Source organism: Psammomys obesus, unplaced genomic scaffold (genome assembly GCF_907164565.1).
Source record: "Psammomys obesus unplaced genomic scaffold, mPsaObe1.curated_primary_1811, whole genome shotgun sequence".
Lineage (NCBI taxonomy): Eukaryota > Metazoa > Chordata > Mammalia > Rodentia > Muridae > Psammomys > Psammomys obesus.
In genome coordinates this window covers 66,774,285-66,792,363 of record NW_026585504.1, presented here as the reverse complement: position 1 = coordinate 66,792,363, position 18,079 = coordinate 66,774,285, and the positions used below count along the sequence as shown (strand labels likewise).

Genomic DNA, 18,079 nt, shown 5'->3' with positions numbered 1-18,079 from the left:
AAGTTGCAGACATTTGGGAGAGTCTGTGGTTCTGGACTAAAGACAAACTGTTCCGTAGGATCATGTCCTGATTGAGCTTACCCAGGCTGGACTGAAAGGCTCCACTGAAGGAAGCGAGAGCTATGAGGAAGATCCCTACTTGGTAGTCAACCCTAACTACTTGCTTGAAGATTGAAGTACTCAAGGTAACTTTACGGCCAGCATTTGTGATGCCCTCCCTGCGGCCTGGAGCCTGGCTGGCACGCAGAAGAGACAGTTTCTGGAGCAATGCCTGAGGATGGTTTGAGGAGTGACAGCCGAGTTCATGGCCCTCTGAATTGCATACTGGGACAGGCTTGGGCACATTGTGCTTTTGTTCTATTGAAGTTAGAACCCAATCATGTTCTTTCTGTAAGACCTTTGTCTTCATATGTAGGAAAGACCCGCTGCTTTTGTTATAGACGTATCTGTGGAAATTGCCTTCAATTTCCAACCAATGCTTTTATTCATGAAAATAAAAGAACTTGTTCTGCGATTGTTGGATTCATTTCTGCTCTTGATTATTACCTTCATTTTCATGGGTGAACTGCTGCTTTTTTTTTTTTTTTAATACTAAATTTACTTGGTAGGTGGCCATGAATGCTGTGTTATCTTTGTACAAGTCCAAAGACAACTTGCTATGTCCGTTCTCTAGGTTAGACTCTTGCCAGCAGCCTTAAGTCTGTTTGCCAACAGAACCATCTTACCAACCTTTCATTTTTTGTATTACAAACTATCGCTAAGGTTTGTTTTCCAAAGATAATACTGAGAGTTTTACCATTGCAACAGTACGTGTGCCTTTCTTTCTGACTAGTGTGTTCATGACATGTCTTCCCACCACAGCCTTGAACAACAGATGGCACTCGGGGCCAGATGGCCAGTTAGAACAAGCATAGTTACCTTGAGCCAGCAGATATGTTAACACATGTCTGTAGTCCACCTAGGAGGTGGCTAAGGCAGAGAATCAGACTAGAATTTCAGTTAACCTGAGCAAGGACACAAAACCCTATCTCAAAAGGGATGATAGTTGGCCTCTAGCACTTGGAGAGGCAGAAGCATGTGGATGGATCTCTGGGTTCCAGGCCAGCTTGCTCTACCTTCCGAGTTCCAGACCGTCCAGGGCTATAAAGTGAGACTGTGTCAAAAGGGGCTACAGAGAAAGCCCAGTCATAAAGTAATTAAGGGCTTGCCTTAGGGTTACTATTGCTGTGATAAACGCCATAAACAGAAAGCAGGTTGGGGAGGAAAGGGTTCATTTTGAAAAGTCAGAACAGGAACTCTGAAATGCAGGAATCTGGAAGCAGAGGCCAGGGGTGAGTGCTGCTCACTAGCTCACTCCCCATGGTTTGCTCAGCCTCTTAGAACCCAGGATTACCAGCCCAAGGGGTGGTGCCACCCACAGTGGCCTGGGCCATCCCCATGAATCACTAAGAAAGTGACCCATAGGCTTGCCTTCAGCCCTGTCTAATGGATGCATTTTCTCAACTGAAGCTTCCCATCTGATCACTCTAGCTTGTGTCATGTTAACATGGCAGTAGCCATTATGGGGCCCATGCAAAAAATTTGGGGATGGTGATGCATGCTTGAAATTTCTTTGCTGGGCAGATGGAGACAGGCTGGTCCTTGAGGCCTGGTAGTCTACTTCTGCAAGTTCCACAAGAGTGAGAGAGACTGTTTAAAAAACAAGATAGATGGCGTGTGAGGGACAGCACTCGGCACCCACATGGTGGCTTCCAGCCATCTGTAACTGCAGGCACTGGGTAGCTCATGGTACATGTATACACACAAGCAAAGCACTCATCCACATAGTTGTTTTATAAAGATTTTAAAAAAAATTTGAGACCTGTAATCCTAGCGCTCTTGAGGCCAGCCTGGTCTACAAAGTGAGTCCAGGACAGCCAAGGCTACACAGAGAAACTGCCTTGAAAAGACCAACCCCACCCCTCAGTTTAAAGAGTTGGTTTTTAAGACACCACTAATGGGCTATTCCCATGTTTTCAAAGGGACGATTGAAGAGAGTTTTGTTTTTCTTTCTGTTAGTGAGCAGTGGGGGATAGCTAAGCCCATCATGGGTGGAGCCATCCCTGGACTGGTGGTCCTGGGTTTTGTTTTGTTTTTAAGATTTATTATGTATACAGTGTTCTCCCTTCATGTATGAGAGAGCACCAGATCTCATTGTAGATGGTGGTGAGCTACCATGTGGTTGCTGGGAACTGAACTCAGGACCTTTGGAAGAACAGTGAGTATTCTTAACCTTTGAGGCATCTCTCCAGCCCAAGAGATTCATTTTTATTGTCAGGTTTTGTTTTGTTTTGTTTTGTTTTCAATCTGCCACACTGGTTTTTTGGTTGGTTGGTTGGTTGGTGGTTTTTGGAGACAGGGTTTCTCTGTATAGCCTTGGCTGTCCTGGACTCAATTGGTAGACCAGGCTGGCCTCTAATAGAGATCCACCTGCCTCTGCCTACTAGTGCTGGAATTACAGGTGTGTGCTACTGCACCTGGCTGTTACATCAAATTTTAAACTGATCTGTCAGTAACAGACTAAACTTTTTTCTTTCAGGCATTTTCAAGTTTCTGTCCTCATATTAAGTGGGAAGTTTGAAGTTTGTAAACTTCCTGGCAGGAATGAAGATATTGAAAGAGATCTACAACCCTCTTCCCTTCTCTAGAGATCAGCTTGAACTAGGAATCCCAAAGCATTAAGATTTCCCCAAGAATTCCATGCAGCCTTGATAGGACAAGAAAAAAACCTGAAGCTGGATGCCAGCCAGGGAAGGCAGAAATTTCACACAGGGCCGCAGGTTCTCTTCTCAGGATAAACTGAACGAGTCAGTGATGGGCAGGGCCATACCCTGGCCAGGACTGCTAAGCTGTGCCCCTAGGGGACTAGAGTACTGCCTCAGTGGTTAGGAACACTGGCTGCTCTTCAGAGAACCCAGTTTTGATTCCCAGCATCCATCTGGTGACTCAAAACCATTTGTAACTCCAGTTCTAGGGGATTCAGCACCCTCCTCTAGCCTCTGCAGCTACCTGGCATGGCCATGGTGCACGTGCATACAGACAAACAGTCATACACATAAAATAAATATTTCAAAATAATAAAACTTATGTCAGGACCGTAAAGGTGGGGCTAGAGGTTCTGTGGAACTCTTTATTCTTTCAAATGTCCACACTTAATAATTCTTTTTCATTCTTTTGTGTTTTTTTGTTTGTTTTCACTGTTATTTTCTCTGATTGGCATTTGGGGAAACAGGTAGCTGAGCTGAGCTTGTTGGGGTGCCAGGGCCCAGACACCCTAGCAATTCCAATACAACTATCTCATGGTATTTATGTTTGTAAAGATTAGGACCAAGGCTCAGTTAGTACACGCATGAGGACCTGGGTTTGGCTGCTCAGCATCATATAAAAAGTCAGGGGTGATGGCACACACCTGTAATTCCTCACTAAAGAGGCTGAGACAGTTTCCCAGGGTTTGCAGCTGAGGAAGACACCCAAGATGTACCTCTGGCCTCCACAGGTGTGTGCAGAAAAGTGCACAAACATATATACACAAACACAAAACACATTTTTCTCTAAAGATTACACTAGTTGAACAAAGTTCTGATTTAACTATCCTAGATAACCCAGTCAAATATTGTGTAATCACTTATTTTACAGCCTTGGCTATGGCTATAAAGTCAGGATTCCTTCCACATGTTTCAGTTCCTTGAACATGGAGCTGCCTTGGACAGCACTCTTCCTGAGTACTGTCCTCCTGGGTCTTTCATGCCAGGGGTCGGACTGGGAATCTGACAGAAATTTTATTTCAGCCACTGGTCCTCTAACAAATGACTTAATACGTAGCCTGAGCCTTCCACTGGGAAACCAGGGCTCCGGTGTGGCAGCTGGTAACACCGACAGCTATACCTGCCAGCAGCCATTGCCGTCTTTCTTGCCTCCGTACTTCAGCAGTCTCCGTGCCAGTCGGGTCACCCATTACAAAGTACTTCTGTCGTGGGCACAACTTCTCCCAACAGGAAGCTCCAAGAATCCAGACCAGGAAGCAGTGCGGTGCTACAGACAACTCCTCCAGTCCCTGAAGGCCGCCCAGCTTCAGCCCATGGTGGTCCTGTGTCCCCAGGCCCCACCCACCAGCAGCAGCATCCAGCAAGACGGGGTCTTTGCTGACCTCTTTGCCGACTATGCCTCATTCGCTTTCCAGACTTTTGGGGACCTTGTTGAGATCTGGTTCACCTTCAGTGACTTGGAGAAAGTGATCATGGACCTTCCCCAAGATTCAAAAGCCTCTGGTCTCCAAACGCTCAGTAATGCCCACAGGAAAGCCTTTGACATTTACCACAGAAAGTACTCTTCTCAGGGTGAGTACATGCTGACAGTGGCCTTCAGCACTCTCCCTTGCCTTCCTGAGCAGAACTATTGTTCCCTCCCACCTGAGCGCTTTCAGGAGACACCCCCACGCCAGATCTAAGCATTGCTGAGGATCAGTAATGTGAATGTTCCCAAAGGGACGCAAACATTCCAGCAGAGCCTGGAACCTCTTATCCTCCTCCCGCCGCTGCCTGAGTTCTGAGGTGACTGGCATGTGCCACCACATCCAGTCTTCTGCAGTGTTGGGCGAAGGCCCAGGGCTTGTGCATGCCAGGCAAGCACTCTAACCACTAAGCCATAGCCTAAGCTGAAAGTTATCTCCCTATAAATAGATATGATTTTATTTTTATTTTATTTGTGTATAGGGGTGTTTTGTCTGCATGTATGTCTGAGCGTCATGTGCCTGCCTGTGCCCTCAAATCCCCTGGAACTGGAATTACAGAGGGTTGAGAGTTGCTTTGTGGATGCTAGGAATCAAGCCAGGGGCCTGTGGAGGAGCAGCCAGTGCTCTTAACTGCTGGGCTGTCTCTTCAGCCCCTTGAAAACTGTCTTCTAAAACCCTTCCTCAGGGGCAAGTCTGTGCAACTGCCTCTATCAGTCCTTCCTTGAAGGGAAGGTTGTAGAGTCAGGCTTCCTCCCTCGTTCTTCACTATTATCAAGTGATGTTGCAGTGACTATCCCTGTGAACAAGTTCTTATCCACCCTCTGATCAATTCCTCTTGATGGGGCCTTCAAATTGAAACTAGCCAGGTACCGTGGCACATACCTCTAAATCTAGCACTCGAATGACTGAGTGGGGGTTGTAAGTTCAAAGTCAGCCTGGGGTACAGTTAGTTCAGTACCAGCCAGGCTCCATGGTGAGACTCCCCATCTCCCACCTCCAAACAAGAAGAGAGGTAAGAAGACGAGACCAGTGTGCTAAGTCCCTGCATCCTCCAAGACCTCAAAGCACAGTGCTGTTTATGCCCCACAGCTCCAAGGCTGCCGTTCTGTCCTGCCTTGCCGACTTTAAATCACATGGTTTCTTGGTTATACATAATGTGACTATAAAGAAATTAACTGGTAGCTGGTGGTAGCGCCCAAGCCTTTAATTCTAGTACTTAGAGGCAGGCGGATCTCAGTGAGTTCAAGGGCAGCCTGGTCTACATGCTGAGTTCAAGGCGGCCAGAATTTCACATAATGACACCCTTTCTTCAGAACACAAAAACAAACAACAACAAAAGTTAACGTTTTCTGTGTTAATTTTAAAACTGGGCTGGAGAGATGGCTCAGCAGTTAGGAGCACTGGCTGCTCTTGCAGAGGAACTGAGTTCAATTCCCAGCACCCACATGGCAGCTCACAACTGCCTGTAACTCCAGTTCCAGAGGATTTGGCACCCTCATACAGACATACATGCAGGCAAAACATCAGTGCACATTAAAAAATAATAATATTTAAAAAAAATTAAAACTAGCTGAGTGTGGTGGCACAAGTCTTTAATCCCAGCACTTAGAAGGCAGAGGCAGGCAGATCTCTATAAGCTGGAGGCCAGCCTGGTCTACAGATCAAGTTCCAGGACAGCCAGGGCTATACAGAGAAACCCTGTCTCAAAAAAAAATTTTTTTTAATTAAAATATAGAAGTGGCTTTTTGATATATATATATATATATATATATATATATATATATATATATATATATTTTATGTATATGAATGTTCTGTCCTCACATACACACCAGAAGAGGCAATTGGATCCTATTACAGATGGTTGTAAGCCACGATGTGGTTGCTGGGAATTGAACTCTCCAGAGAATAGCCAGTATTCTTAACTGTTGAGCCATCTCTTCAGTCCTAGAAGTTTGTTTGGCTTTATAAGACAGGGTTTCTCTGTGCTTTGTAGACCAGGCTGGCCTTGAACGCACTAAACTTCAACCTTAAGAAGTTTTTTTGTTTTAAAGACTGTCTCTTTACACAGCCTTGGCAGGTTTGAAACTTGCTATGTGGATCCAGCTGGTCTTAAACTCAAAACATCCTCCCACTTTCTGAGTGCTGGGATTAAAGGCATGTACTACCATGCACAGCGTGATATCATTTGCTTGTTTGTTTGTTTTTGTCATCCTTCCCCACCCCCCCCAACAAGGTTTCTCTGTGTAACAGCCCTGGCTGTCCTGGACTCACTCTGTAGACCAGGCTGGCCTTGAACTCATAGAAATCCACCTGCCTCTGCCTCACTGAGTGCTGGGATCACTGGCATCAGCCACCATGACTGGCTATGATATCTTTCTTCATAAAGGAACTCAATAGCAAAACAAAATATAACTTTTTAATTAAAAAAGTTTTCATATAATATATTCTGATCATGCTTTACCCCTCACCCAGCTCCTCTCAGAGCCTCCCCACCTCCCTCTCCACCCAATTCCATGCCCTTTCTTCCGTCTTTCCTTCCTAAAATAGACACACACAAAACTCCCTCAGAAACACACACATACATACATACACATACAGAAAACAATATACAATATGCTAATAAGACAAAAAGTCTGCAAATAGCATTGAGTTCATTTGTGTCAGGCACCTGTTCCTGGCATGGGGACTGTCCTGAAACGTGGCTAGTGTATCCATGAGACTCCATTGGAGAAAAGAAGAATTTTTTTTTTTTTGCAAGTAGGTTATCAATTGCAGATAGGTTAAGTTAGAGTGGGACCTCCTATCTGTTTCCTCACTCACTGCTGGGGCTCTGACCCTGTCTGACTTGAACCTGCGGAGGTGCTATGTGTACTGAGTTCATCAGTCCTGCTGTGTCTGGAAGACTGTTTTCCTTGGAGTCATCCATTGCTTCTGGCTGTTCGGTCTTTACACCTCCTTTCCCACATAGATCCCTGAGCCCTGAGGGATAGAATTCCATTTTAGCTAGCAAAATGGGGTGAGAGAGTAAGTTCAGCAGTTAAGAGCACTTGCTGTTCTTCCAGAGAATTCAGGTTTGATTCCTAGCACATATTTGCCAGCTCACAACGGCTTGTAACCCCAGGCCCAGGGGACCCAACACCCTCTTCTGGCCTCCAAGAGCACTTGTACACGCATGGCAAGGCAAACAGTGACTCAGACACACACGCATACATTTAATTGAGAATAAATCTTTCTAAATGAACAAAATGGAGGCCAGTAAAATTGCTCAGTGGGTAAAAGTGCTTGGCTCACAAGCCTAACGGCCTGGGTCTTCTGATATCCACACACACGCCCTTGCGTGTGCACTCCTGCACCCACACATGTATCACATACACCATAATAAATGACATTTAAAAAGTTTAAACGAGCGGTATGGTTAGGGATATGGCTGGGCATAGCGACACGTGCCTGTTACCCAAGCACTGAGAGGGCCAAAGCAGGAGGACCAGAAATTCAAGGTCATCTTGGGACACATGAGATCCTGACTCACAAACTAATTAACTAATTAAAATGAGCATCAAGCATTGAGAATGTAATTACATCAGTGGAGCACTTACTGGCATGCATGGAGCCCTGGGCTATGTTCCCAGCACAGCTTAACTCATGAGGTGGAGGCAAGAAAGAGGAATAAGAACTTTAGGTCATCCTCAGTTACATAGCAAGTTCAAGGCCAACCTGGGTCCCTCCCCACAGAAAAAGGAAAGAAGAAAAAAAGGACTTTCTTTCCTTCCTCCTTCCTTCCTTCCTTCAAGACAGGGTCTCACTATATAAATCTAGCTGTCTTTTGACCTCATTATGTAGATCAGGCCTGCCTCAAACTCAGATCCACCCACGTCTGCCTCTTAGTCCTGGGATTAAAGATCTGTGCCAGCACACTCAGCAAGGAAGGAGGAGGAAGAGGAGGAGAAGCTCTTAACAGGAGTACATTATCAATCCTACCCCGACAGAAGAGTTGCTGCTAGCAGCTCATGGGGAGGCTGCTCCTTTTGAAAGGTTGAACGTGGGCTAGAGACACCCCGTCCCATCCACGTGTGCTAGTTCAAGGTTGAGGGTGGAAATCTAAAGGTTACAATGTGGCCCCACTGGGCCAGTCACTGGATAACCAGGGACAGCTTTATCTTATCAGAATGGAGGCTGCCTCCCAGAGACAGTACCTATGCCAAGCTTTTCAAGTTCTACTTTGTGTAGCAGAATAAACTGTGGGGTGGGGGTGCAGCTCAGTGATATGGTGTAAAAGGAGGTTTTTGTTTTTGTTTGTTTTTGTCAGACTTCATTGTTGTCTTGGAGACTTACTGCCTCTGTCTGCTATTCTAGGCCTCATTTGGGAAGCTTCCAGCCTCCATCCAATCTAATCCAAACCTAGACTGTATTCAGCCCCTGAGACTTCCTGCTGAATAAGCTTATCCTTTGTTCTTTCTGAGTTCTGGCTGGCTGGTTCAAATGCCTCTCCCAGCTGACATTCAAAGTGGCTTCTCTCTCAGCCTTTGCCCTAATTGCTCTGCTTGGCCTCATACTAAAACTTTGGCAATCTGTCCTAATATTCCAGCTCCTTTTCATTCTCTTGCTTGTTCTGTCTTCACAGTGTCTAGCTTGTTCTCTCTGCGAACTGTCTCTGTACAACTCTCCTGGTAAAATTGCCTCTTCCTCCTCCTCCCTCTCTCAGTGATGTTCCTTTTTAAGTCACTTCTCTTTCCTCTCTTGTTCTTGTGAGAGTTGGGCATCGTCTATTCTGTCAAGTCTTTTTCTGATTCGTCACTTTGTCTGCCTCTCAATCAGACATTACTTTTAAGCTTGGCTGCTTCCTTCTACCAATTAACTTGACCTTCATTGTTTGGGATTAAAGGTGTGTACTAAGGGGGTGTCTATATTCCAGCCAGCATAGCCTTGTTGCTGGATTAAAATCCCTCTACATTTTCCCCCGTTCTGTTTAAGCTAAAAATTGTACTTCTACAACAGAAACAATATTCAATCTCATAAACATAAGAGTTCTAATGTCCTTATGAAAATCCATTGATGTGATGATCCTTCACACTGTAGTCCTGATCATCTATCTTCAGCAAATGTCCATTTCAGCATCAAGGTGTTCAATCTGCCAGGATGATGAGCAATCAATCTGCCCTTCTTCAACTGGCTTGTTGAACTTTTTCCATGCAGGGGAACCTGCTTTCTGCATCACTGTCTTTGAGTGTCTCTTGGAGTTGTGCCTTTCATGTGGAAGCTTCTCTTATTCAGATAGGATCTTTATCAATTTTAAAACATCTTTAAAGTAAATAGGCTCATCTAATTCAGCAGTATCTTTCAGCTAATCTTATTCCCCCTTTTTGTCTATCAAGGTACAATTATATATCTTTATGAATCCACGCATAAAGTAGACATTCAGACACTGGAATTCCATGCGCGTACCCCTGCCAGCACGCCAGGCTTTTACACATTATCATTAAGTTGTCTATCTTGATCCCCAGTTTCATCAGATACCATAGGCTCACCATTAAGCACTTCCTGTTCTCTTCTCTTCCCCCGTCTTTCGTCTCTCAAGCCGTTGTTTTATCATAGCTGATTTTTCTTGTTATACAGATATTTTTTCAACCTTTTCTGAGAGGAAAAATATAAAGATTTCAGTTGAAAGTATGGAGGGATTTACTCCACTGGTCACAATTGCAACAGCTTTTTCTGTGACGGCTTTTTCAAGTAACGTTTCTATCCCCTCAGCCACTACCCTTGGCATTTTTTTTTTTAATGCAGGAAGAGTCTATGTAATTAAAATTGTCTTTTGGCATGGCTTACTGTTATTTGATCATAATTCACAGAGGCTTCTGCGTTGTTTCTTGCTCTGGGCTTGGGTTCCTGTTGCTCTGAGGTCTCCGAATCACTCTGGGTAGTAGGCTGGACTCAAAAAACTGATGCTTCCTTTGAAGATGATTACAGATGAATTTCTCCTCTGGGGCTTTTTATCAGATGTCTCCTGTCCTCTGCTTTCTGCAACATCGGTGGGCTTTCTCCTTCTCCAATCACATTGGATATTTCTTCCAGCTACGTCGTGTTGTGCTCATGCAGCTTGTGTGAGGCCCTGGCGTCAATCCCTAGTACCACAGCAGACAAAACTGTTGAGGTTGGGAGCACCCTCTTGCTGAGAGTCTGACTGCAGGAGGCACGTATGTAATCCTCTAGTTCCACTGTTTTTTCTCAATTTCTGTTGGTGTCCAAACCGTGGATCTGAGCACCTTCTCCGTGTGCATCCAGTTTTAATCTTAATGCTTGAAGGGATCAAGTAATACAAAGTCTTGTGTGTGTTAATATGCTCATATGTGTATAAGGGCATGTGTGAACACATGTATGTAGAGGTCAGAGGACAACCTCAGGTATCATTCCTCAAGACCTGCTCACCTTATTTTTTAAGTTCTTACTTTGTTTATTATTACTGTGTATGTCTATTTATGGTATTCATGTATGAAGGTCAAAGGATAATATATAGGAATCTGTTCTCTTCTCCCACTGTGGATTCTGGGATTGAACTCAGGCTATCAGCCCTTTTACATACCAAGCCATCTCACCAGCTAAACACCTTGTGTTTTTTTGTTTGTTTTGTTTTGTTTTGTTTTGTTTTTAAACAGGGTCTCTCACTGGCCTGAAACTCACTAAGTAGACTATGCTGGCAAGCAAACCAGGCAGAGGATCCACCAATCTCTGCCTTGCCAGTGTTGGGATTCCAGATGTACACCACTACCCCTGACTTGTTTACATGGACTCTGTTTCTTGAACTCAAGTCTTTTCTTAGCTAGGGTTTCTAATACTATGACGAAACACCATAACTAAAAAGCAAGTTGGACCATGACAAAAAGGGTTTGTTTGATTTAAACTTCCACATTGCTGTTCATTATTGAGGAAGTCAGAACAGGAACAGGATTCTGGAGGCAGGAGCTGATCAGAAACCATGAGGAACACTGCTTACTGGCTTGCTCCCCTGGCTTTCTCGCCTGCTTTCTTATAGAACCCAGGACCACCAACCCAGGGATGGCTTCCTCACAAAGGGCTGGACCTTTTCCATTGGTCACTAATTGAGAAAATGCCCTACAGCTGGATCTCATGGAGACATTTTCTCAACTGAAACTCCTTCAAGTTGACACAAAACCAGCCGGTACACATCCTCTTGCTTATGAGACAATCACTTCACCATCTGAGCCAAGTTCCCAGATTTAGTACGCCAGTCTTTCTTCTCAAGGAACATACAATGTATGGGACACATGTGCACACCAGTTAAGACAGTATGGCAACACTGAGAAATCCAACCCTCCACATTAGTGTTTCTCCCAGCCCTCTAAGGACCACAGGATCAGAATCACACAATACACAGCTTGCGTTAAGCTTTATGTTTCTTACTGGAGATGTATCTAAGTCAGTAGAATGTTTACCTAGCATTCAGAAGGCCCTACCTTCAATTCCCAGGACTGCATAAACCAGGCATGATGGTGCCTACCTATGATCTCAGCACTTGGGAGGTGAAGGTAGGAGGATCAGAAGTTTAAGGTCATCCTTGTCCACTTGGAGAGTTTGAGGCCAGCCTAGGTTACATGAGACCCTATCTCATGAAAGGCATTGGGGGTGGGGGGCGTTAGAAAGATGGCTCTTGATTGGCTAAGACTGCTTGCTGCTCTTCCAGAGGACCAGAGTTTGATTCCCAGTATCCACATCAAGTGGCTCCCAAGCACTTGTAATTCCAGCTCCAGGGGATTCTACACTTTCTTCTGGCCCCTGTAGATGTCTGTATATACCCACATGGACAAAGAAATGTATGCATAAATAAAGCAACTATAATTTTTAAAGGGGTGTATGTTCTTGGGCCCATTCATCTCTGACGCTTTGGTTTTTCAAGACAGAGTTTCTCTGTGTAGCACTGGCTGTCTTGGAACTCACATCATAGAGTGAGCACTGGCCTCAAACTCAGAGATCTGCCTGCCTTTGCCTTTTGAGTGCTGAATTAAAGCTGTGTGCCACCATCTTTTTCTTCAACTCCTACAGGAGTTCTGGTGCACACAAAAGCCTGAGAACCACCAGCATGCCCCAAATCAAGCAGAACAAATTGCACACGTCCTTTATTTCCCCCACTATCAACTGAGATATCCTCAGCCAGAGCACTGCGCCTTTAAATACAAGTTAGAAAGGGGTTCTCTTGTTGCTTTAGAGTAAGAAAGTCTTTTTATCCTGACTCCGCCAAGCCAAGTCCTTTGTATGTCAGTCTTGATTCATGCACAACAATCTCTTGCCTGGCACAGTACCACACTACTTTGGTTCAAACACTCAAGAGCAGAGGCAGGCAGACCTCTGTAAGTTCAAGACCAGCTTGGTTTGCAGATGGAATTCCAGGACAGTCAGGGTCACACAGAAAGAGCCTGTCTTTAAAAAAAAAAAAAAAAAAAAATCCAAATAAAAAATAAAATAGTCTCTCTCAGATTGTTGGGGTGTTTTGTTTTGTTTTGTTTTTGCTGTTTGTTTTGTTTTTCAAGACAGTGTTTGCCCTGGCTGTTGCTTTGTAGACCAGGCTGGCCTCAACCTTATGAAGATCCACCTGCCTCAGCCTCCTGAGTGCTGGGATGAAAGGTGTGTTCCACCAAGCAGGATGCAAAATAGCCTCTTAAAGAGACATTGTCATTTTTGGCCACTTTATTTTCTAAAATCTGTCAGTTAACTAGAGACAAGTCACCATAGTGATCTCTTCAAACACCTCAGCCCTTCCTCACTCAGCAACTGCTCCCTCTTCTGTCTGGTTCCAGGAGGAAAGCTGTCTGTGGTCCTGAAGGCTGAAGACATCCCTGAGCTGCTAGGCCCAGCTTTGGCTGCACTCGCCAAGGTAGGTGCAGCATCTGCAATGCTTAGGAGCACAGTTGTGTGTGTGTATCTTGAGAGAAGGCCTCCGGAGGAGGAGAACACAGGCTGCCCAATGGCAGTGGGGCAGGTTGATTTCTGAGGAAGCCTGGGGTGGGCTGTCTTCAGGGAAGACAATGGACTTCTCTCACCAGGTAGGGTGTTTACCAAGGAGATGGGTTAAGCAAAGGGCTGAGGTTGGGGTTGGCCGGTATGTTAATCTAGGACATTCGGGAATGAGGGCAGTACTTGTGTAGCCTTGATGACACTGACTTAGCAAACTGGACACTTAGTCACAGGAGTGGGGGGGGTGATGTAACAGGAGATTGGGAGCTATGTAGGTCAGAATGGGGGTGCCTCCAAGGTCAAACGGTTAGGCTCCTGTTCTCTCAGTCTCACTGTGTAAGCCAGGTGGCCTCCAACTCAGAGCTCCTTCTGCCTTTGCTTCCCAAGGTGCTGGGATGAAAGGTGGACACTACCATGCCTAGCTAAAGTGTGATTTTTATTTGCTTCCTTACATTTTTGCAGGGGAGGGTCTTTTTAATTTTTAAATTTTTTGAGATAGGTTTCCATGTATCTCAGAACACAGAAGAAAATCTTGAACTTCTGACCACCCTGTCTCCATGTCCTGAGTGCTACATCCCAAGTACAGGCATGTGACACACAGTGGGTTCATGCAATGCTGTGATGAACTTTGTGAGTGCTGGGCAGGCACTCTATTGACGAGCCAGCTACAAACCCAGCCCTGGTTTGACATCTCCATAAAATCTCCTAAGCAGCATCCATGCCCAAGATTCACTACTACCTTAAAAAAGGAGATAATGTGCTTTAGCCCTTGCTCTCCATTCATCATGTTTTTGCTGTCTCCATTAGGAAGCCAGAGTGCAGACAGGCATGGCGTCACAGCTGTAATCCCAGCACTCAACAGGCAGGAGCAGCTGGCTCTCTGTGGGTCTGAGGCCAGCCTCATCTACATAGTGAGTCAAAAGCCAGCCAGGGATACAAAATGAGACTCTATTTCAAACAAAACAGAGCAAATAGACTTCTGGGACCCACATGGTAGGAGGAGAGAACTGATTTCTTGTCCACTCACCAGACATATGTGCCATGGCCACACACAGAGAAAAACTCACTATGGTATAATAATTTAAAAACTACATGTCTTAAGCTGGGCGGTGGTGGCACACACCTTTAATCCCAGCACTCCAGAGCCAGGGGCAGGCAGATCTCTGTGAGTTCAAGGCCAGCCTGGTCTACAAAGAGAGTCCAGGACAGCCAAGGCTACACAGAGAAACCCTATCTCAAAAACAAAACAAAACAAACAAACCAAAACCACGTAGTAGAGCTCCCATGTGAATTTTAGTCTCTATGACTTTTAAACTATAACTTTTTTGGTTTGGCTTGGTTTTGAAACAGGGTCTCCCTGTGTAGCCCAGGCTGACCTTGAACACATGATCATCTAGTTTGCATCTTCTGTGCTTTGGGGTTTAGAGGCATGGATCACTATGCTTGACTTTACCATATTTTGTTTTGTTTTGAGTCAGGGTCTCACTAAGTAGCCCAAGATGGCCTCAAATTTGATGAATCCTCTGTCTGTCTCTGAGTGTTGAGATTCTATATGTCCTCGCCATTTCCTCTCATAACTGCTACTTATTCGTTTGTTTGTTTGTTTATTTATTTATTTATTTATTTATTTTGAGAAAGGGCCATATGTTTCTCTAGCTAGCCTAAAAGTCACTACATTGCTGCAGATGATCTTGAACTCCTGATCTCCCTGTCTCTCCCTCCCAAGTGCTGGGATCAAAGGCTAGCACCATACCAAGTTTGTATCGTGCTGGGGATAGAACCCAGGCCTTCGTGCATGCTAGGCAGATAATCTACCAGCTGAACCGCATCCCCAGCCTAAGGCCTCCACCTGTCTACACGAACAGTTCCCAGTGCTGAAAGAGCACCTTGGGTTGAGAGGGGAGCCCTGTGAGAGCCTCCTATGGAAGATGAGCTTGTGTGGGCTTAACAGTAGGGAGAACTTTGCTGGAAACAAGTGGGAGGCAGGACAGGAGGGACAGAAGCAGAAGGCAGGTGTCATGTAAGAGGGTGGGAAGCCAGCACACAATACACAGGGCAAGTCAGGAAGTTGAGTTCAGAGTCGGAGGGATAGGCATAGACTGCAGGCATGGAAGGCCCTGTGGGTTTGCACTGAGCAGGGCGGGAGATCCTCAGAAAGAACCCAGGCACTGTGCTGGGTTTACCTCAAAAACTGTGCTACGTGCACAGGTAAAATTCCAGTTCAAAGGCTGTTGCTGGGCAAGCATTTTTACGATCAACCCTTTGGTCTGTTGATAGCAATTATCACTCTTTGTAAATTAATTTAGAGGACATTTAGTCAGCAAGAGACTTGTTTATCCAAAACCTTATCTCGAATGGTTTTCAAGCTCCTGAGCCAGCAATGTGAAATCTGGTTGCTGACATACGTGGCTCATGACACTGCAGATGCCAGAGTACATGCTACAGAATCAGGCCCCACATGGGCTTGCAGCCCAAACAGGCCAAAGCTCTTCCTGATTAGATGACTGATTCTTTTAAAAGTTATAGTCAATAGGGCTGAGTGTGAAGTTTAATGAGGTGGCGGACTGCTTGCCTCACACACAGAATCCCTCGATTCTGTCTCTAGTGCCACACAGACTGGTAGATAGCTATAATCTCAGGAAGACTAGGAGTGCAAGATCATCCTAAACTACACAGTGAGTTTAAGGCTAGCCTGGGCTACATGAGACCTTGTCCCTCCTACACAGAAAAAGGAAGGGGGTAAGGAGAAAAAGAGGAGAGAGGAGAGAGGAGAGGAGAGGGCAGGAAGGGAGGAGGAAAGGGGAGGAGGAGACAGAAAGGAAGGGGAGGAGGGGAGGGGAGACCCCCAGTCATCTTTTTTAGGTGACACTGACTTTAAAGTGCCCCAGGTTCCCAGGTGACTAATCCATGAACACTGAGCCTCACCAGTGCTGTTTCTCTTACATCCTTTGTTTCCCGTCCTTTTCTTCATGGGCTCCATACACTTTTCACCTGCGTTCTTAACCTGTGCATGTGAGTCTTAACCTGCCTCATGCACCTGGTGAGCACGCCCTCCACGAAGGCCAGGCCTGTGTTTTGTACACAACTGACAACAGAAAGGAGAATCAGAGTGTGAGTGGGGGACTTTAGCGACATTTTCTGTCATGGAGCCGCCTGTGGAGTCTGGTAAGCACTGGGGAGTGAGTGGGGGTGAGGTCCATGGTACACTTGGGTCCCAGCTCGGTGCCTGGTCAGTGGAAGGGAAAGGACAGTGGTGAGCTCGTGAGATCCCAGCCAGGAGAGAAATGGAGTGGCCAGCCAGGCATGTGGGGGCAGGTGTGTGTGTGTGTGTGTGTCATACTGTACTGTGCTGGGTTTTTTTTTAGATTCTGAATTTAAAGTTCTTCAAGCATATGTAAGCCAGAGACCAGGCAGAGTCCTTTCTTTTCTATTTTGATTATGTTTTTACTGTGTGTGCGAATGTGTGTACTGTGTCTGCGGGTACATGAACCTAGAGGTCAACAGTGGATTTCCTTGTTACTTTCCACAATCCCCTCTCCTTTTTGAGACAGGGTCTCCATCTCTCTGATTCAGGGGGCCAGGGAAGCCCCAGGGTGCACCTATTCGAATCTCCCAGCATTAGGGCTAATGACATGTTCTTGGGCTAAGCATGGTAACACATGCTTCAAGTCTCACCACTTGGAAGAGGCAGGAAGACCTTTATGAGTCCAAGGCCAGCCTGGCCTATATAATGACTTCCAGGATAGACAAGGACTACAGAGAAAACAAACACTAGCAAAAAAAAAAAAAAAAAAAAGACACAGTCTTGGACTTTGGGTGGGTGCTGAGGATCAGCACTCATAGAAAGAACTTTCCGAATGAAATGAGCCCTTTCTCCAGACCCTTCCTTTCTTTTTTTCTTTTTCTTTTTTGAGACAGGATTTCTCTGTGTAGCCCTGGCTATCCCGGAACTCACTCTGTAGACCAGACTGGCCTCAAACACACAGAGATCTGCCTGCCTCTGCCTCCCAAGTGTTGGGATCAAAGGTGTGCCCCACTATACCCACCTTCTTTTAAAATTTTTTTTCATTACATCTTTTTGTGTGTGTCTGTCTGTCCCTCTGTCTGTGTATGTAGGCATGCACATGGTATGGTACCTATGTGGAGGTCAGAGGGTAATTTTGAGGAATCTCAGTTCCATCCCATCAGGTGGGATCTAGGGGGTTGAACTCAGGTCATTAGAGTTGATGGCGGGTGCCTGCATCCTCTGAGCCATCACAAGGATGAGAGTAGCTTGCGCTTTCTGCTAGTGGAACTGGCAAGCCAGGGGTGACTTGCGTGGACTTCAAACTATGGCCTGAAATTTAAAAAAAGACCCAGCCCCAAAAAAGGTTCCCAACATCACAAAGGTCAAGGGAGTGTGCTGCCTGGGGGAAACTCCAGACTCCAATTCCCTCCCTAGTGCCCTCCACTTGTTGGAACCTCACCCCAGGTATGCCCGTTTACACACTCATGATGAAATGACACACTCGCACCCCTGCCGGACACTAGGTGGTGTGGCCACATGCACACGCCCAGCTTTCCCTCGGGAAGCCCAGGGCTGGGCTCAGTCATGAAGAGTCTCAGCACACGCTGAGCAGGGTCTTGTTCCTAATGCTGGGTTTCCTTGTTTCAGGACTCGCTGGATTTCCTCTCTCTTGATCTGTCTTATGACTGCCAAAGTGTGGGGACGCTACCTCAGAAGCTGAGTGAGGTGCAGGTAATGTGAGCGCTTCCCCAACTTGATGCTGAGTGGCAAAGCTTTATGGATGGCTTACTGGAGATGGGATGCTTCGGTAAGGCAGGGCTGAGCCTCGGCTCTGG

At 45.8% G+C, this 18,079-nt stretch overlaps 2 protein-coding genes across 2 annotated transcripts in view; both read left to right on the top strand.

The window, feature by feature from the left end:
* Mcm6 (minichromosome maintenance complex component 6) overlaps positions 1-514 on the top strand; it is a 29,938-nt gene extending 29,424 nt beyond the window's left edge. The window contains exon 17 of the mRNA XM_055602250.1: positions 59-514. Coding sequence (XP_055458225.1) covers positions 59-175 — 117 coding nt within the window. The 3' untranslated portion in view covers positions 176-514. The remainder of the gene's footprint in view (positions 1-58) is intronic.
* A 3,207-nt stretch (positions 515-3,721) lies between these two features.
* The window catches only part of Lct (lactase), a 47,083-nt gene continuing 32,725 nt past the window's right edge, over positions 3,722-18,079 (top strand). The window contains exons 1-3 of the mRNA XM_055602215.1: positions 3,722-4,376; positions 13,081-13,157; positions 17,892-17,975. Coding sequence (XP_055458190.1) covers positions 3,731-4,376; positions 13,081-13,157; positions 17,892-17,975 — 807 coding nt within the window. The 5' untranslated portion in view covers positions 3,722-3,730. The remainder of the gene's footprint in view (positions 4,377-13,080; positions 13,158-17,891; positions 17,976-18,079) is intronic.